A 22,273-nucleotide genomic window follows, 5' to 3' on the forward strand; every position below is an offset into this window, starting at 1 on the left:
CTCCGGCATCCGTAGGATAAGTAAGTTTTTCTTTTCACACTTTCTGTCACTAACCATTCACGGGAACGAGGTATGCCTACGAGGTTAGGTTAAGCCTGTTAGGTTAGGTTCCATTAGCACTCATTTCACCCCTAAATATGTGCTTCATCATCGAAAAATGTCCTCAGTACGTTCAATCACGCATATCCGGACAACATGGGTATTTCTCGATTTTCTCCTCCAGGAAATTTTTCCTCGCCTTGGGATTTACTTTGTTGAATTCCTTATAAAATAACCTTTCCAACGATATACTACACGTATTCCTTAGGAAAAGGACGCAAACTAGAGTCTTACCGTTCAAGGTGCTATTATGCTTTTTACACGAAAAAAATTTACTATCCGTCGGACACCTATAACTTCTTCGTTTCGTCAATTTTTGACATTCGTACTTACCTATCTGCTTCGCGGAACATTCCTTAAAGTGTATTGACGTTTTTTTGATCAAAGAAATTGCAATTTTTCACATTACGAGTATTTCTTTCTCGAAGTCTTTTCGTGGAACGATTTTCTTTATATTTTGGCATACTCACTAATTGAGGCCTCCTGATCACGAATCTGAAGTTAAAATTTGTCGGAAACGTCTAGAAATTTCAAAATAAGCGAAAATAAGGCGTTAGTTTTCGGAATGGAAACTGTCGATTTTCGCGATTTTTTTTTTTGTTTCACAACCAAATATGTTAGAAATTGGCCGGAGTCACCTGCCCCCAAATGAGCCCCTAACTTTTAAATTACAACCACAAAGTGCTGCGCATTACGAATGGTTGTCTGGAACAATTACAGTGTGACACTTCCATTGAATGAAAAGTCCTTCACAGTGACAAGGCTAATTTTCATGTTCATAAGAAAGCCCATAAACAGAATATTCAACGTTTTTTATCTGAAAACCCATTTTGGACAAATCACCGCCGAATGGTTAATGGTGTGGCATGCTGTGTGGAACATGATTGGTTAGTCCATTTTCCTTCGATGGAACCTTAAATGCTTAGGGCTACTTGGATTTGTTAAATGAACAGGTTTTATCATCCTTGCTTACGGAAGAAGATACTTTTTACAGTTTATTTTTCAGTAGGGCGGAACACCAGAACACTATGGAAATGTTATGAGACAGTTTCTGTCCAAAGTTAGTTGACTTGATTTGTATGTAATCCTTGATATGTCCCTTCTCGTAAAATATCTCGTCATCATTGAATTATTGCAAGAAGTATAGTTATTACTCCTATTAATAATAATACTATATTTTTTTGATGAAATCATCTAATTAGGCCTGTTGTTAATATTATTGCTGTAATGGCTCCTGTTGCTGGCCATCAGATGACAAGTGTCGCATGTTCTGTTTATTAACTTCACTATGAACAGAAACATTAGCATTGACATTGTGGAGGACTTTTCATTCAACGGAAGTAGCTGTAATTGTTCAACAATATAATTGTTCAAGACAACTATTCGGAATTCGCAGCTCTTTGAGGATGTATCCGATTAAAATCGTGTTCAATTTCATGCAAACTTCTCTCCCTAGATGTCACTACATCACCTTGAATAACGTAGTGTGGAAAACTGCACTGTTCTGGGCTCCCTGACTGGTTCCACTCGAATATGATACCGCTAGAGGTGCTGGTGTGTTCTTTTTATTTTAAATAATGTCAGTCTCGAAACCTAGCACCAGTAGTACAGGCACAAGGGTAAAATAATACATTCACAAGGGAGAAATACAAAGTGTTCCGTTCAAATCTCCCTAATTTCAATTAATTACTGTGAACGAAGTACGATGAATTGTGAAATAACTGCAACACCAAATGAAAGGCCAGATCTTCAAGTTTTGTTTTCATGACATGAAGTTATCAGTTTGCTCACTACGCAGCGCCACGGTCGCATAAATACAAAATGGCGACTGTTCAACAACGCGCGCAGGCAGTGGTGTGGTATGCTGAGACAAAATCTGTGATTGCAACGCAACGAAATTTCAGACGAGTGTACGGAGCAGTTGCACCTAATGCTAAATCAATTAGGCTGCGGTTTAGTAAGTTTCTAACAACCGGCAGTGTCCTAAAACAATGTGGTGGAGCTCGCCGTCGTATGTCGGAGGAAAAGGTGGGGTTTTAGAGAAGCCCGAGTAAATGCATCCGCCAGGCATCTAGGCAATTCAATGTGCCTCCAACAACAATGCATCGAGTTCTGCACAAGTGGCTTCGGTTGTATCCGTATAAAGTGCAGATTGTGCGTCGCAAAGAATTTGGTATGGAAACCCGCTCGAATTTCTTCCACCTTTCATTCCGACACACGACGGCGAGCTCCACCACATTGTTTTAGGACACTGCCGGTTGTTAGAAACTTACTAAACCACAGCCTAATTGATTTAGCATTAGGTGCAACTCTTCCGTACACTCGTCTGAAATTTCGTTGCGTTGCAATCACAGATTTTGTCTCAGCATACCACACCACTGCCTGCGCGCGTTGTTGAACACTCGCCATTTCTATTTATGCGATCGTGGCGCTGCGTAGTGAGCAAACTGACAACTTCATGTCATGAAAACAAAACTTGAAGATCTGGCCTTTCATTTGGTGTTTTAGTTATTTCACAATTCATCGTACTTCGTTCACAGTAATTAATTGAAATTAGGGAGATTTGAACGGAACACCCGGTATTATTTTTAAAGTGTATTCGTACTTCAAGGAATTAACATCTGAAGAAGTGCGTGCTGAAACAGTGTTTTCAAATAGTAGAGAACTTACGGCTAACGCATGTGGTGTAAGTGTGTTGCGTATTGTAAAACAGTGTAAAACATCTACCACAGAAATCGGTGAACCCCTATTTAAATCTCCTGGGAAACATGCCAGAAAACAAAAAAGTATTACTAGCTTAGATGACTTCGAAAAAAATGTACTCTGTCGTACAGTATTTGAAATGTATGACAACGACGAATATCCTTCTATCAAGAAACTTGAGTGTGTCATGAGGGAAAGAATTTATTACACTGGTTCCTCTACTTCTATGGGATTAATACTAAAATGCTTGGTCCTCAAATATATATATAAAAAAACAAACAACAATGGGTGTAAATTTCTGTTAGAAAGGGGTGATATAGTTGCTGCGAGAATTAAATTTTTGAGATCTAACTTCCGCTAGCAGTTACTTTGGCAACAGCGCAGTAGCACTTGCTGGGTATTGGCCGAACTCGTGTTCCTTCTAAAAGCGTACGCCATATAGTCAAATCAGTGTGAACGTCCTGTTTCGCTTGTCCCATTGGTCTGAAAGTTTCCTTACCATCATCATCGCCGCAATTAGTTTAAAGCGGAAGAAAAGAGACCAAAAATACAAATGCTTAAGTGTGTATATCTTTAAAACAAATGATAATAATAACGAACCTAATTCATAAACAAAAATTTAGTTAACAAGAGCATTTTACACATATATTTTGTCCCGTATTATTAATTAAAGTAACGATAACAGGACATTGTCGACTGTAGAATGTTCGTTAATATATTCACAACCACTGTACCAAATATCATAGCCATTGTCACATTCATAGAAATGCTTCATGTAAAAGAACATGACGTTGCAGCAAAAAACTCCATTTACTTCTATTATAAGCAGACGAATAGCGGTATCATATTCGAGTGGAACCATTGATTGATTTTATTTTACTTTGCGTTTTGTGCCTCTTGGCTAATTTGCGAAGATGGGGATGAGTGATGAAATTGATGAATGAACATTCACAAACAACCATGCCCCAGCGGGATTCGAACCCAGGCCCCCTGGCGTTGCAGCGCGATGTGCTAACCACTCAGCCATAGGGTACGGCTCGAGTGGAACCAGCAAGATAGCCCAGTACAGTTATGTTTTCCACACTACGTTATTCAAGGTGCTGTACTTGTGGTTTGTCTGCTCGGTATGAAATATCTCTCAGGATACTATTTATATTCTAATAACTTAGAAAAATAAACTCTAGTACACAATCCAACACCTGACCTACGGAATCACATTGCAATGTTTCTTCTTGTGTTACGCATCCTATTTATTTATTAATTTTATTTTTACTTTTCTTTCCAAATTAATGTCATTTCGTGACTGCAAATCACTGCACAAATATAACTGTTTCCATTAATTCACATACCGCCTTTCAAAACAAACAAATCTACATAATATATACCAAAAACTAACTAAGCTGCATTACTTTCATAAGAAAACTAGCAGCCGTACTGATCGAACTGTCATCTATGTTGTCATCCGTCTCAGGAACCAGTTTCTTGGGTCGTTTTCCACACTACGTTATTCAAGATGCTGTAACGTCACTTTGATATTGATGCGTTACTGACACACTAAAGACATTTTTTAATGTTAATTTCTGACATCTCGAAAAGGAGCAAATTGGTACAAAGAATTCAGTCATAACTTTTTTACTGGTTGAAGATACGTCAAAAAAAACCTTCACCATTGCATTTCTCGTGAAATTCTAGCCTGATTTGATATATCACCCCCTTCCCATTTAAAATTCTGAAGTTGAATTCAAGATGGCGACTAGAGACCAGACATGCATTGTCCACTGGGCCCCTTAACCACATTTACATCGGTGACGTCAGAACTGCCGTAAACCTTTGTGTTTCAGAACTTTTCGCTGTGGTACTTTTAGGTGCCCCACCCGGTATAAGAATTTCTAGCTAGGGTCTGTAATGTCTCGTGAAACAATACTTGAATTGGTCATACGGCTGGAGCATGTTATTTGGTTTGCCAAAGTTGAATTTTCTATCTTTATCTTAAGTTGTGTAACATTTTGTGTTAAATACTCAAATTGTGAGATTTATAAAACCACTCACAAACACTATTTATATGCATATTTACATAATTTAATTTACTACATTTAACCAATCAATGTGCTAAATTTAAGTTTTTCCGAAAATCAAACAATTAAAAAATATGGACAATTTAACATGGTATTTCATTGAAATAGACATAAATTATTACGTATTCATCCAAATTATTTTTGGGGGGAGGGGATTATGATGAACGATTTGAGGGGCAGTCTTGACTGACGGGCACCCCTGTTCAGGGAGGAGGTGCAGATCAAGTATAGTATTCAGTAAAGCTAAGAAAAAAGTTACTTTCCGTAGACACGCTGTCGTAATTAAATACTTTGTGGGGATTACGATATTGTTTGAGGGCTCGAATGATATGATTTGGGGGGGAAGCGGAACATGATTTGGGGGGGATCTGCCATTGGCCTTCGGGGGGCACCCCTACTGCTTAGTATATTCCAGAGGCTGATTTGTTATTTCTGTAGAATGTTCTTGATAGTTGAATAAATATGATGCATTACAATTGTAAAATTCTCACCTGTAATAGGGTTTGCATGCAACATCAGAATATTTCCATGTCAAGTGGTCTGAAATTTTTAAAAAAAGTTCCCACTGACATGTCTCAGATTTTGTTCAAGTTTTGCCCGTAGCAGCGTTAATGTGTTGATATAAAAAAGTCCACTACCTTAATGCAAGGATCCTCAACTAGTCGGACATTCCGGGCCACATTAACAATTTCAATGCGGGCCACGAAGCTACACTATGGTATTGAGAACTGTAAGATGCTACCATCGACAATTTTCTTAATTTATGTTATGAGGGGCGTAATGAGACATCTGGGGGCCCCGGGAACAGACTACTCTAGTGGGGGCCCTCCAGTTTCTGGTATTATAGTGGCTGGATCAACAAATACAAAAAATGTATCATTTTAGCATATGTGGTGTAAGCAAATATAATTCTCTTTATTATGATTAAAGTTGTTTGTTTTTGTTAAATTTCTAGGGACGTATAGTATAAAATAACTAATAAAATAGATACTGTGAAATACATTCTTTACTCATTAACAAATTGATTAATTATTATTTACAATGCTTACATTATAGCTTAGTTTATTATCATGTACACAAAAGCATTGATTACTTTGGAAAACTTCATTTTTTTTTTATTTTGGCTCTGTCATTTTCAGCTGAAAGTAAACCAGCCCATTAAGATGTTCCTGACTCATACTACTGCGTAAAGGGTTCATAAATTTTAAATTAGAAATATCTCTGACTGAGAGAGGAACAGTAAGGTAGAGTCAAGGACAATTAAATGGGACACCTCTATCCTGAAACACTGGCTTCCCTGTGTGTTGCATAATTGTACGGCAATAGCAGAACTTTCTATTAAAAAGGTGCTATTGAAGTCGGCGGAAAGCGGTAGAATTGTGTAGCACACATAATGGGTTAACACATTGCAGGGAAGCCAGTATTTCAGCATCTAGGTGTCCCATTTTAATTACTGGTGACTGTACATTAAACAAGCCGTGGACACATCATGATAACTAGAAGTCGGTGAACTATATCGTATCACAAGGAGATGAGCAAGCCCTTTCATATCATTCATGTCCTTTATCTTATGTTTGAAAGAACTTCGGATAAAATATGCGACTAAAATAAAGATCTGGAACTGTTTTTGCAATGTTTCCAGGTTCTTTGCGAAGCTCAGTGTCTATAGATCTTTACAAAATAAGGTTGCAGTGGCATGCCCAAGGGGAAGTTGACCTCCCTGGCCCGCTATTCCTAAGGAAAAAGTATACGTCCCCCCACTCCTTCGAAAATCCTTGGCACATCACTAGAAGGTTTCATCACTTTCTATGTGCCTTCAGCTGTTTTCATGTCCGTTGTAAGCAAATTGTGTCTCTCATCAGGTAAAATATTGATACGTTGAACCAGCTCTCTCGGTTGGCAAGTCTTATCTTTTTGATTCTTTTGTCACGAGAATTCACTTGAAACCTCCCTACTTGGTATGCATTTTCATCATTTCAACATTTATTCAAATGATCCTCAAAGCTCAGTCATTTCTAAGAGAGCATTCCGTAAGAGATCATGTGCAGCCATATCAAGAGAGAGTGCTTGTAATGACTTAGAAGTGATATTCATCTGCTCTAAGACTTTACATTGGTAAAAAAAGGTAAAGTGCTCCCATGTGCATAGCACCATGCCATGGAGGCATATAGGGGATGTGGGGGTAACGCCCCACACTTTCTTGATCCGGTCGTGAGTGGGGATGATGTGATCAGCATCATGCCCCTGACTGCCTTTACCCCCCAGGGTTTCCCCCAGGTACCCATGTTATTCGACGCTGGGTGGGCGCCGGGGCCGCTTCCAACGTTAGAAAAGTTCCCAGATTTGAACCGGCCAGGGATCGAACCCGGGACCTTTAGCATGGTAGTCAGACGCGTTACGGACTGAGCCACCGCGGCCATTGAACAGTCAATAATAAAATTAAACTGAAAGATTCAATTTTCCCCTTGAGGCCAATAACCCATCTTTCATTTGCTTGTTAATATTATATGAGAAAAAACTTTCAAAACATTAAAAGAGCCTCTCTCTAATAGCATACACAACATCTATGTTCCTGCCCATCTTATTGGATTAAGTGTTTTGAGAGTTGGGTACGGCTTATTTCTTGTTCCAGATGTAACTCTTGCCCTTGCAAGAGAATACGGTCACCAGAAAAATTATAGACATTCTGAACTATCACAAAACAAAAACAGTTCTTTTCCCCGGTTACCTTTTACAGCATTAAAAACCAAATTTAAATTATCACTAATGCACTTTTGAGGTGCAAGTAATTGGGTTATTTTATGCATGTACACCGATTTTCCGGCCAGCATTGCAATCCTTACTTAAGTGTCTTAAAGCCCCCATAACTTTTACTCTCTGCGCTGGTATTCTTTGCTTAGCATATTGTGCAATCGTGGTGTAATTACTGCAGACGTGCACCTATACGAAACCATTAGCGTTCGGCCTCACACGTCACTATAATCTGCCTGCAGTGGGCCAGTGTAGCAAAAAGATAAGTCAGAAAAATCCATTACAGTTGTCCGACCTTTCAAGGCCCCTTTACCCCGGGTCACCGCTCCGGCTGCCCCAGCCTCGTTACGCCCCTGTATGTTATGTTACCATTTATGTTAAGTACTTAATTTTTCAAGCAGGCAAGGGCTCTGCAGGCTATGGGTTGAAGACCACTGCCTTAATGGCTGTAAGTTAATATTTGATATGTTATAGGGGTCCGTTTATAGCCAAAATGACCATATATTGAGTCAATGTGAAAAATTCTATGGAAGCTGGTGATGAAATTTTGGGAGATTGCTGGGGATATGTGGTTAAATCACTCTTATGCACTACTACCATATATATTAATCACCAGCCAATAATGAAATCATGGAATTCCCATTTCACAGCACCGGCACACAAGTCTTCACGTTTTGTACAGAGCTGCAAGATGATCCATGGCAAATTGTAGCATTAATTTCTGTCATGCTGGTTTCACAATACTATAAAGTATCCTTTGCTTTAGAAATTGTCGTGGGAAATAGCTGCGAAAACTTAACCTAAAATAACTTTTGTAATTTGAAGTCAAAAATGAAATCATGATATTTTAATTCAAATGTGAGTTCTTTCTCTGTGCATTACTTGGAAGTTATGAGTCTACTTACCAAAATTATAGTGTGAAAAGAAATCCTACAATGAGTTAAAAATAAGTACAAAATCTAGTATGGAAATTCCATTTTTATGAAAGACCATTTTGCAGCCAGAAAATAAGAACAAATAATCAATTTAGAGAGAAATTTCTCCTGCAGTTTCCTGCCCCATTTAGTTGTTTAGCGAACTGTTCATGTTTTATCCCCTTACTGAAAAATGCTGGTTTACCAAAACTGGCAGTTGGTCAACCAGAGGACAGACAAGTATTTTTCTTATACTTATCATTTGTTTAATTAAAATGAAAAAAAATAAAATAGTAAGACATTGGTACACAATAATTGTGCTTGTTTTAATCCCTGCCTGTAACTTTGAACTTTGTTATATTTGTAGGTGGGATAATATCTCCAGTTGTATGGTGCTCGAAAGATTCCTGCCAGAATATTGCAATTTGGTAGATAAAAAAGGAGATGGAGAAGTAAACAACTATGCCGAGCCATCTTTGGCTCTTGCTGGTCATTGCAGAAGTGGTAATTAGATTGTCCTTCCTCAGATAGGGTGAGATAGGATAAGTAATCCATCCCCACTATTGTCTTAGGTGTTGCATTATGAAATACATGGCAACACATTATGTATCTGTCACATTACATTTTGGGAAACATTATGGCACTGTTTCAATGGATGGTTTCCAGAAGTTACATGGGGCTTGTTAAGTCTCACAGAAGAAGAAGAAAACAAGAATTATTTGACGTTTGTTATTATTTTTTTTTACATAATCCAGTGAGTAGCACCCAAAAACTTTTTTCATGTATATAATTTACACCCTACACAGCATGCTTGTCATGAAATCTTTGATGATGATGTCAGATATAAGTAGGGTCGTCCAGTTTCCCCACTGTAGGGGTTCTGGGGATACTGGGTTTAAATCCTGGCCTGTGCACGGGTGTTCTTTTTGAGTGCCCCTTCATCAATTTCATCATATTATCCTCATCTTTATGATTAGCCAAAAATGGCAGAAAAGCAAAGTAAAATAAACCAATTCAATCAATGAAGTCACTGTGGGGGCAAGTGGGTCAGATATAAGACAGTTGTAAAATGTTAATTATGTAATTTTAAATATAAGAGATCAGAACCTATAGTGATGTAGATATTCAAATTATTTTTGATTTGGTTTGCATAGTTGTAGACAAGTAATTTGTTTTATTATTTTATACATAGAGTGAAATAGTTTTGCTTAGCTTTGTTTTGCCTAGTTGTAAAATACTACGTTAAGCAAATTTTTCCTAAAAATTAGTTGGTTTTTCCTTTGTTTCTTTTATTTACTTATATATATTTTTTTTGTTTGACCCTATGACAATATAAATAATACATTGTCATAACAATATTTCAAAAAGGTTAGGCTAAGTTCAAAGTTCTACATTTGTGCAATATTTATAAATTTAGTCATAACAGTTATTTTTGACTGGCAATATGAAAAACAAATATCTTCAATCATATGTGTTCTTTCAGACAAGAAAGATATGATACATTCAAAATTATAATTAAATTTATTGAAATTGTGTACATTTGCATTGGCATCAAGGTTTATATACAAAGGTCAACTCTTTAAAATTGTTCAATGTATAATATGATGTCATACTTGGTATTTTGTATCAACATTCAAAAAATGGTAATTGTAATCATTAGATAAGTATATTGTAATATACATAGTAAAATAGCTGTAACAGAGCAAATATGTACATTTACAACACAAACATTCAAGCTGTTAAGCACTTATGGACAAAAATATAAAACAAAAACAATTGAAGATTGCACATACTAAAAGATTTGGCTTGAACTAGTTGCTCTGAGACTAGTTGTCTGTGACTGGGGGAGAGCTCAAGATGGAAAAGATAAGTACAAATTTAGCATTATGGAATGGGGATATATTTGTACAATAATTGTTGCTTTTAAAGCATTAAACTTGGCAATGTGATAATAACTTGGATGCTTAAGTTATATAGAAGCCTTTTATGACTTGAATGAACTTTGATCATGATATAATCTGATAAAGATTCGAAAGTTGTGGAATGACACTGATATGTATAATAGATGCCATGTTGAATTGGAAGCAGTGAATAAGTATCTGTTTCCATCTTCCTTAAGGGGCTGGCTTGTGAATGTTACAGTTCCTCAAATGAGTGCTTGAAGGAAGGTCGCATAGAGTGACACTTATATGTTCTACGTTTGGAGGTGATTTGAGAAGATGATGAATTTCGAAAACTGAAGCTCAGAATTGTAGATACAAAGACTTGCTTTATCCTGGAAGGAGATAACAAAGAGATATTTTCTTCTCAAGTATAGCATTGATATGTTATAAATGCTCTTGTAATTTTGTTGTTTCTAGTTTTCTTTTATCAATTTAATAATTATAAAGGTATTTATTATTGTTTGAACATAAACATTATTCATTAGTATATGCAAATTTAAATTTCCTTTTCAATATAGCACCATAGCTACTACCTATTGTGCTGATACTGACAAACATGGTTAAACTTAGATTATGAGGACTCAAATGGTACAATTATTGGATAGGAAAGAATAAGTTATTGAGTTGTGAATATTCTTGTTTCTCATATTAGTTTCAATACCTAACATTATGGAGAAGGAGATCACATTGGCTGACATTGTGATGATGCTCAAATCGCAGCAGGCAGAAATGAAAGACGGTATCTCTGCAGTGCAAGGTGAAATGAAGGAAGGTATCTGTGCTGTGCAGAGTCAGATGAAAGAAAGTATTGAAGCCAGTAAAGCTCAAAGTAAGGAACTTAGAGAAATTAAGGTTGATATTTCACAGTTCCGTAAGGAATGCTTAGATAGAACAGAAAAGTTAGAAAAGAAAGTTCAATTACTGGATCAAAGGATGAATGATGAGCTAGTTTATCTTGCTGCGGATATGGATAAAAAATTAGACGATACAGTTAGTAATTTATCCAAACAGTTTACTTCTCAACTGGATCAATGTCTTGAGGTTTGTGCTCAGTGTAGTGTATCACTTGGTACATTAAGTAATGATCTAATTAAGTTACGAAGTGAAACCAAGTATGCTAATTCAACTGAACCACAGGTTGATGTCAAATCTATTGGCATACAACATGATGAGGTTGATAAAGAAGTTATGTCTAGCAGTGCAAGGCATATTATTATCACTCGCGTTCCAGAGAATGATGCAATTAGGAGTGATGTTGATAGTGATAAGTCGGTGGATATTAGTACAAGGCACAAGTATTATAGAGATGATGAATTGCATAAGTTGCATGATGTAAATAATAAAGGCAATATCAACTCTTCTTTGGAATTAGGTGTTAAGAATGCACTTCTACAAATAGAAACCAATATCATGAGTGTAGTTAATAATGCATTAACACCATTATCAACTCATGGTATAATAGCAGTTAAAAATACAGCTAAAGCACAGAGTGACTTTACACCTCGAATGAGTTCTCACACTGTAAATCAGAGACAACATACAGTTGGGAATAAAGATGAAGTTTGTCATGGTTCACCTAAAAGTAGTCTTGTTAGACATAATATAGGAGTGAATACTGAATCTGAGATGTATAATAGTACAGATTCAGATCATGATAGAGTAAGTATGCTTAGTGGTCCATACCGAAATACAAGATTAGCATCTAAGCGTCGAAAATTGAGGAAGAACAAATCAGTTGCTAATAATAATGTTGATGACAAAATTTCATATGCACAACATGATGCTGGTCATATGACTAATGTTAGTCATTCAGTAGATGTTCCATTGACTAATTGTAATAAGAGTCAAATTAAAGTTCTCATTAAACCACAGGACTTGAGGCATTTCCCTCATTTTGATGGGATATCTTTAGAGTTTGCACCATCGGAATTCTTAGAAAAAGTAGAGGAAAACCTAGATATTTATGACATCAAAGAAAGTCAATTCTTGAAGTACATACCAAAACTTCTAACTGATTGTGCTAGAACTTGGTACTTAGAAGTAAAGAATCAGTTTACCACTTATTCTGAATTTAAAGAGGCTTTTTTGGCACATTATCAGAATGACCGCTGGAAATCAGTAAAGTTGACTCAAACTTTGAATTCTCCTTTTACAAAAGAGAGTAATGTAAGCCTGTTACAATATGCAAATAAGAACTACAAAATTTTGAAGTCTACTCAGCCTCATGCTGAAGAACCTCATTTGATAGCACAATTAGCCTCATTATTACCACACAGGATTAGTGAACACATGGTGATTAATAACGTACGTACATTGCACCAAACGTTGCAAGTAATTGAAAATTTTCAATCTTTAAGAAATAATCCTGCACGGTTCAATGACATGAACAGAAATAATTATAATCCAAAGAATAAGGCTAGAGTAGCAAATGTCTCATGTGCTAATGATCAAAATAGAAATAAGGATAGGTATTCTAGTAAATCCTATAGAAATTCTAGGACATTTAATAAAAATAATAACAAACAATCATCTTCTGATGTTGGTAATAGAGTTCAACAGCAGCATGATAAACAATCATGTGATACAAGGATGCAAACCACAGTATGCAGAGAGAGCAATAACAATGGTCCTGGTTATGATAAAATAGAATATTACCGATCAGATAGTGACGGTGGTCGTAGCAAAACTAGTGACGGTGGCCGTAGCAAAACTTATAGAAACTCTGCTTATACTCGAAGTTCAGCTTCTAATTGGAGACTCCAAAGCCAATAACAAAATTAAATTTAGGAATCAAATTAAATATTTAAGTAATCATATACATGATATTTATTTATTTATTTTGTAATGTAAAATTAGTGATCTTGTGCAGAAGTTTCTTGCCCAAGTTAGACAAGTGCAAGTTGATGTTTCTTTAGCTTCTATATCTTACATAGATGTAGTAACTGCTTAACACATCAACTTAAAAGGGTGGTTGGTTGGGAGTATCTTCTAGACTGTTGGTCTAGGGAGGTATATTTGGCCACAGTACTACTGTTCATTTTGATGGACAAAAATACAATATAATATTTTGAAGTACAAGTTTGTGATTTATTTTATGCACAATTTAGTTGCATGATCACTATATTTAAGTTTATTAGACTTAAATATAACTCCGCACGTTTGTGGGAAACTTGGCATTATTATGCACAACAAAAGCAAATTTTAAAACACTTTAATAGTTCATCTATGTAACAAACTTGAATAGCTGGTGAAAGATGTTACCCAAGATGTTAGTTAAGCAGTGGTAGTGTACCAAGAATGGAAGTGCATTTAAAATGCTTATGTACGAGAATTATTTTATTTGCTATTAGGGAATTGTTAAGTCAATAATTCCTGAAGATGAATTGTTTCCTTGTATATTTTATGAAGTTGACATGTAGCAGAGACGTCCACTAGATGATCCAAGCTCGTCACTCATAATTCCATGCTACAGTTGCATGAAAGCATTGTGAAGTGTTCACGTAAAGGCAATAGTAAGTCCTATTGTGACACTTAATGTAGAAATATTTATTATATGAATATATATATATTTCTTTTTATGATGCACATGTATCTCTGGTGCTTTATCAAGTTTGGATTCTTCCAATAGTAATCGTGTAGTGCTGATAGGTTGGGTATTTATGATTTCAAATACACTTATCAAGCTAAGCCACACGATGATGCTGCTATATATATATGATGATTGAAGGTTGACTATTTCCACATCTTAGGGGTATAAATTTATGAAGGAAAGATACATATTAAGACCAGTTATACTAGTTTTTTCAGGGAATGTAATGTTCCATTTATGTTATAATATAAATGTACTTAATTACATAAGTGATTACTCTGAGCCACGTGTCTTATATTGATAATGATCGTAAATATCAAGTATCTTTTGAGATAACCATTCTTACCATGTTTTCGATTAAAACTATGTTAGATGTATTTTTGATGACTTCTGAAATCACACATGACTACGTTAAAAAAGTTTTAGTCAATTAAGCCCCAGGGATATGTTATTTTATCAATGCACTTGCTAGGATAAAATATTTATACAGACTATGATGAAATTTTGTTGGTATGGGGTATATTTTAGTTGTTTTATTCTAAATGAGCAACAACGTTAATTTGTGACTTCCTATTACAACATATCATAGGACTTTGACATGATCATATAATATCTTTGCACTTGAAGATATTATAGTAATGAGCTTTCACAAGGTAGTGTCAGTGTGATGTCATTCTCTATAAGTGTGATCTATATTAAGAGTAGACACAGATTGATTAATTATTTGACGATTTCAGATATTATTTTCTCAATTGCAAACTCAAAGCAATTCTGATAATCAAAAATTGATTCATGGTTGTAAATTCTTTTTAATACACACATGTATATGTTTGACAGTGTTATGCATCTGAGATTATGTATCCAATATTTATGTTCATACTTCATAAATGTATAATGCAATATTTTCAAACATATTACAAAACATGATAATGATATCTTAACTGATAACATATTGTTTATTTTGTTGGTTTGAAGGACAAAAGATACTGCTTTGTTTCACAACCATACCCATGAGGGTTGGTTGGTTAAGTTCTTCTCTTAGACTGTTGCTTAAGGGAGGTACTGTGAGTCACAGTACTTTATGCATAATTTTTCGTTTGTCAGATGTCAATGTCAAAATTTTTTCGTGTTTCTTTCCTTGAGTCTGAAACATTAGTTCAGGTATGAAGAATTCATCTGTAGAGTTTGCCTTAAGTTGATCTTCGTAATCCGACATTGGTCCTCATTCATATATCTTGATCCTTAGTTGTGATTAGCAGTGGAAAAATTCAATATAACAAATATTCTTTGTTATGTGTATTTTGGAGTGCAAAAAATGTATAATATAATGTGATAGCATGTGCATAATAGATTTTAATGCTAAGATTTAGCTGTGGTTTAAAAACATTTTATAGAGCTCTGAGATTCCAAGAGTTGAATTAGGCTCAAATAGAAATAAACTTGACAAGAAGCAAAGACGTTTTGATCTAAGCTTAAGTCAAGTAGTAGGTTCCTTTAAAATGCTAGAATGCATTATGACTCCAAAATGTGTTCACAAAGGGCAGAATAGAAAATTCGTGCCGTGACACTGTGAGTTCAGGAACAACAGTTATTTGAGATTTATAATTTTTGTGCGCACATCATAATTTATACATTTCTTGCATGAATTGATTTGGGATGTAAGAAATCTTAGTTTCGACACTCTGTAAATCTGAGGATGTTTGCTTTTGATGCAGGGACTTAGATTTTTGTCTTGTTAGCTGATGTTACTAGATAAATGGATGTATTCCCAATGGGAAACTTAGTTGGATCATAGGTAACTTACTCTACATATAGAAAATTATAATTAATATATTTTTGGCTAAATAAAGATTAATATAGAAATTATGCTCTCAGATTAAGAATGAAGTTCTTAATGGTGCTTCATTGGTTCATAATAAATAAAAATGTTATGTAGCTACATTGTTTTATGTAAAAATGGTTCATATGGAACTTCATTAGATAATTGTTGGTATGTAGAATTTGATTTTTTTTGTTTGTTTTTCAACATTATTATGTACTAAAAACTCACTATGTGTAGTTGAACTGTATTGGTTCATGATGAACATGTTCTTGTTCTATTGTGGGAAAACAAATATTCAGTTATACTCATTAAAAAAAAAATATTCAGTTATACTCAGTTGATTATAATGCTAAACATGAAAACAGTTTGTAAATATAGAGGCATTATATTAATTATTATATGTTAAAAGTCTCAGTAGTGCTCAGATCTGTTGTTGTGGGTTCATCCCTTGTTGAGCGCCAGTATGACAATATAAATAATACATTGTCATAACAATATTTCAAAAAGGTTAGGCTAAGTTCAAAGTTCTACATTTGTGCAATATTTATAAATTTAGTCATAACAGTTATTTTTGACTGGCAATATGAAAAACAAATATCTTCAATCATATGTGTTCTTTCAGACAAGAAAGATATGATACATTCAAAATTATAATTAAATTTATTGAAATTGTGTACATTTGCATTGGCATCAAGGTTTATATACAAAGGTCAACTCTTTAAAATTGTTCAATGTATAATATGATGTCATACTTGGTATTTTGTATCAACATTCAAAAAATGGTAATTGTAATCATTAGATAAGTATATTGTAATATACATAGTAAAATAGCTGTAACAGAGCAAATATGTACATTTACAACACAAACATTCAAGCTGTTAAGCACTTATGGACAAAAATATAAAACAAAAACAATTGAAGATTGCACATACTAAAAGATTTGGCTTGAACTAGTTGCTCTGAGACTAGTTGTCTGTGACTGGGGGAGAGCTCAAGATGGAAAAGATAAGTACAAATTTAGCATTATGGAATGGGGATATATTTGTACAATAATTGTTGCTTTTAAAGCATTAAACTTGGCAATGTGATAATAACTTGGATGCTTAAGTTATATAGAAGCCTTTTATGACTTGAATGAACTTTGATCATGATATAATCTGATAAAGATTCGAAAGTTGTGGAATGACACTGATATGTATAATAGATGCCATGTTGAATTGGAAGCAGTGAATAAGTATCTGTTTCCATCTTCCTTAAGGGGCTGGCTTGTGAATGTTACAGTTCCTCAAATGAGTGCTTGAAGGAAGGTCGCATAGAGTGACACTTATATGTTCTACGTTTGGAGGTGATTTGAGAAGATGATGAATTTCGAAAACTGAAGCTCAGAATTGTAGATACAAAGACTTGCTTTATCCTGGAAGGAGATAACAAAGAGATATTTTCTTCTCAAGTATAGCATTGATATGTTATAAATGCTCTTGTAATTTTGTTGTTTCTAGTTTTCTTTTATCAATTTAATAATTATAAAGGTATTTATTATTGTTTGAACATAAACATTATTCATTAGTATATGCAAATTTAAATTTCCTTTTCAATATAGCACCATAGCTACTACCTATTGTGCTGATACTGACAAACATGGTTAAAACCCGTAAGGCACTTAATCATGTAGAAACTTTTACAGGTAGCCTAGCTATTATTAAAATCATATTTTTTTTTTACCTGATCCATAAGGTCATTTGGAACTGCCGACGTGTCAAATGATATGCATTTTATGTTTGAACTATTTGCCACTATAAAATAAAGCATATTTTGCAGAGAAAGTTAAAAAGTAACATCTTGAATATGATGCAATTTGTTTGGTTGACTGACTTGCATGCTAGAAAAAAAAATGTTCTTTGAGAATCGTTCAAGGTTCTGCAATGTTTTTTAACTGATCCATCAAAGTATAAATTAATTGCCCTCATACATAGGTCTAGGTCTAGCATTATCATAAACAACATACAGGGTGACAATTAATGAACTATATGAAATAAAACAGTCATAATTTCTGAACGGTTTGCGTGATGACGTCCAAACTGCATGGCTGGCCACAGGGCATGATGGGAATTCATATGCGTATGTGCACACAACGTGTTGATGTCAGCCATTTGCAAATGAAAATGTCCTGGAGGAGTATTTTGGGGACCGCATTCTGGCTCTGGGGTACCCAGATGCCACTGGAAGGGGGCTATGTTAAGGACAAAGTGTACAGAAATAACCCCAAAACCATTGCCGAGCTGAAAATTGCCATTCAGGAAGTCATCGATGTTTCGACACTTCAGCGGGTCATGCAGAATTTTGCTGTTCATCTGCCCCACATCATCGCCAGAGATGGCAGACGTATTGAACATGTCAGAACCTAAATCCGAATGTCTGTAGTGCCGTTTACATGTGCAATACAGTTTGTGTACTATGTGGTTTGTCACTAATTTCCGTTTTATTTCATATAGTTCATTAATTGTCACCCTGTATAAGGAAGGAGGGTGGGAGGGGTTTACCCACCATGGTGCTACAGGTGGACCACCTTGCCTTTGAAAGGTAGGGGGAGGTCTGAATAAAAGAAATATTCAGTTAGTCTTAAGTGAAGTGAAATGCAAATAAAATTATACTTACCCTACCATACACTATTTTTATTCATGTTGAGGGGAATAAACAACGCAGTTGATAATATAAGATGTAAGCGAGTTACTAAAGATATATCCGCGAAACTTACTTGTAAATGTTCTATTAAACCTAACAGTAAAACATCGAGTTCCCAAGTGGATGGTGGCCTGCCACCAAAATTAATAGAACATTTACAAGTAAGTTTCGCGGATATATCTTTAGTAACTCGCTTACGTCTTATACTATTTTATGTCAATTATTTCCAAACATGTTTAAAGGTTTGGTATTGTACTTTCATGTGGAATGAGTAAAATTAGCCAGTCATTTGGAGGCCAAGGCCTGCCGAATGTTTATTAAAGGTGATGGGTGGTCAGGGCATCTCACTTCCCAAAGGTCCTCAAAATCCTGAATCAACATCTCAAATTTTGAAGTTCTTTTTGGACATCAAATCTAGGTCTGCTTATAGCAAGCTGCAAAAGCACTAACCATTTGAAAATGTGCGAATACATCACCTATTAATAGGAATGGTAAATTTTATTTGCAAAAATGCATAATTCTGTTTTAATTGATTTCTTTATAACAAACTGTCAAGAAGTTGCTGAAATCAACCTATCACATTGGGAAGCAAGTAAATATATGAATATGGTGCTGAGCAAGCACTGGTCATTGTGATAAAAGTCAACTAAACTCGTATTGCCTTTTTGATAAATTGCAGAGGGTCAACAATGGAAGAGTCAGTTGTCTATGGCACATGTGGAGGAAATGTTGAAGGAGGATGCCAAGTGTGATGCTTGTGATCCTACAGAAGACACAATTAGTTTTTTGATGCAGTCTTACAAAGAGAACAAATCCAGACTTGCAAATTGCCAAGGCACGAAATCATTTCCTACTCCAAGCTTCCCATGGAACAAGAATGTGTCAGGTGGACCTCCAGACTTTACAAGGGCACCACCAGTCGTCACACCATCAGTGTCTACTTCAAAGTTTGAGCCCAATCCACCTCCCTCTGGCCCAAGCAATGCTTCTTTCATGCCCCGTGGAGGATTGCATCAAGGATGGCAGAGCGGTATGTATTCATATTAGAGTGATTTATATTTTGTACAACCAGGACAAATGGTTGGATTTTTTTTACAGTGGAGAAATATGAGTTTTTATTGCATGACTATATGCTGATTTTCTAGATTTTCGTATGTGGGGAGTTTTATTCTGGATATACAAAATAAATACTGTGAGCAGAAATAGTTTACATTAGTTTTGACCATATTCATGAAGGGCTTGGAGGTGTATGTCATACTGGCTCACATGGTAGAACCACCTCCATTTGTAAAACTGCCTGCCCTGCTTATGGATGGGCAAGGATCTCATGATGACACTTCATGGTACTCCAGGATGCCATAGATGTTGCATGGCCAATCTCAACTGATGTCATCCATGTGGGACATTCACATCTCCATCGGATGTTGATGGTCACCCAGGTTCCGGAACTAATGGCACCAGACATTCCACGATCTATACTGTTTAGTGTTTCAAAAATACTAATGTGCCACAAGGCCTCCCAGATGGTGTAATCAAGGCCTTCTGGGTTCGATATCTGCTGGAGACGCATTGCACAGTGGTTCAGATCCCCCTTTCAACTGTAGGTCCAATATCGATTAGCCTATCTGTGCATAAAGTAGACTTAAAAATTCAAACTAATATTTTGAATTTGAATTAGCAGTGTTGTTTTAAGTCCACTTTATGCACAGAAAGGCTAATTGGGACTGGACCTACAGTTTAAAGTGGGATCCGAACCACTGTGTCATGTACCTTCAGCAGCTATCGGACCTGGGACTCATTGATTGCAAGGTGACGACGTTTCCACTATGCTATCGGGGAGGCCTGCAAACTAATGTCAGCAACACCTGCATGGTGTAAGTCAGTACCACAAAGGCAACAGGGTGTATAACCACATCCTTTTTTGTGCTTTGAAATATGTATCATTTAAAAGGGGGGGATACAGGCAAGATATTTTTAGACTCCCATCATTCACATTTCCTGCTTATTGTCACAGTACCATGGTACTCCAATGTTGATGAGTTAATGAGTTGTACTGTCCTATTTTACATGTTTATTTGTTTAGTGTTTCTTCAGTGTCTGTCAGATTTGTAACATATCATGGACCATGGCTGCTTGTAGATTGACCGTGTAGTCCCATTAATGCTATCAAGGATCATGTTTGTATGCAATGATCTTTTCCACTTGGATGTTTCTGGTCTACATTATACTAATTTGCAAACAAGACACATGATTTTCATATTACACCAACACCTTTTCTAACATCCACCACCAGGATACAAACTCGGGCGTAAGTGCTACCTTTTTCAACACCTGTTTACCTTCCATGATATTCATCTTGCTACACTGCAGTATACATCACCATCTTTAACTCGAGCATTATAATGGCAAGATGCATTATATTGAATTAGTAAATGGCTTAGGATTTCTGTTTAGTAGCTTATGGTTAGGCTTGGTTACCTAAGCATTTCCACATGGTTTCTCTTTGTGTGTGTGTGAGTATGCAACATTTATTTCACAGAAATAATGATAAAACAACTGTTTTGTATGAGGACACATTCAAATTGTTTTCCTTCTGTGGCACATCCTTTTATTTATGCAATATTTCTATTCCATCCCTTGAATTCTACAATGGTGATATTATACTGTATGTAGGTGTTCAGACAGCTTGTGATATTAGCTTGTTGAGCCTCATTGGTGTAGTGGTAGCATCGTTGCCTTGTAATCAAGGTGTCTCAGGTTTGATATCTGGTGAAGGTAAATGGCAGAGTGGTTCGCATCTCACTTTAAACTGTAGATCCAGTCTCGATCAGCCTTTCTGTGCATACTGTAGACTTAAAGCAACAATTCAGACAAACAAATTCATTCAAACATTAGCTTGTTGAGCAAAGAAGTAAGTCATGAAAGGAATGTCACATTTATTTTACATTACTGTATGACCACTGTTGAAACACTGAATTGTAAATAATTAACATGGTTTAATATTTTTTGTTCCTTTCTAAGTTGATTATGTTGATCGCAGTGAAATGTTCCAAAGTTTAGACAAGCACTAATTCAATAAGTATGTTGGGATTTTAACATATTCTATTTTATTGATTTTTCAAAGTCTTTCTTTTCCCTGTCTTTACTTTTTAATTCTTTGTTTTTCCATATGTTTGAACAGAATTTACGAAGAGACCTCTTGCTCAAGATTCCAGAAATAAATACTTTGGTAGTGCTGAGAAAGAATATGTGGCATCTAATGAGATAGATAGGGCTAGTGGTTTCAGAACAGCAAGAGATGAACTAGTAAGTTAAGTGAAAACTACTTATTATGAATAGTGTTTTTTTTTTTTGTTTTTTTTGCTTGGTAGGATGATATTGTTTTTCCATTTTTTTAATACCATATTTTGGATCATTGCAATGATATGTTGTATGCTGTATTTCAGGTGTATATCAGGATATGTCTTGTCCTGTTGTAGTGGCTGCCTCAGTAGCTCAGAGAGTTTGGTGCCAGTTAATAATCTTGACATGAAATATTCTAGGTTCAATCCTATGTGGACATTGTGCTTTTTCCTTCGTCATTCATTCCCATCATCACAGTTAATCTAGAATAATGCAATTCAGAACTTGGATATTAACAAGGAACATATTTATTCTAGTGAAGAACAAACCCAGATAAAATTTTATTCGGATAT

At 35.5% G+C, this 22,273-nt stretch overlaps 1 protein-coding gene across 2 annotated transcripts in view; it reads left to right on the forward strand.

Annotated features, from left to right (window-relative positions):
- The window catches only part of LOC145991132 (fidgetin-like protein 1), a 74,011-nt gene that overhangs the window by 392 nt on the left and 51,346 nt on the right, over positions 1-22,273 (forward strand). For both annotated transcript variants that reach the window (XM_083126910.1, XM_083126909.1), the window contains exons 2-4: positions 8,910-9,046; positions 19,258-19,608; positions 21,760-21,884. In XM_083126910.1, the coding sequence (XP_082983036.1) occupies positions 8,910-9,046; positions 19,258-19,608; positions 21,760-21,884 (613 nt within the window). The remainder of the gene's footprint in view (positions 1-8,909; positions 9,047-19,257; positions 19,609-21,759; positions 21,885-22,273) is intronic.

Source organism: Lepisma saccharinum, chromosome 8 (genome assembly GCF_977018435.1).
Source record: "Lepisma saccharinum chromosome 8, izLepSacc3.1, whole genome shotgun sequence".
NCBI classification, from domain to species: domain Eukaryota; kingdom Metazoa; phylum Arthropoda; class Insecta; order Zygentoma; family Lepismatidae; genus Lepisma; species Lepisma saccharinum.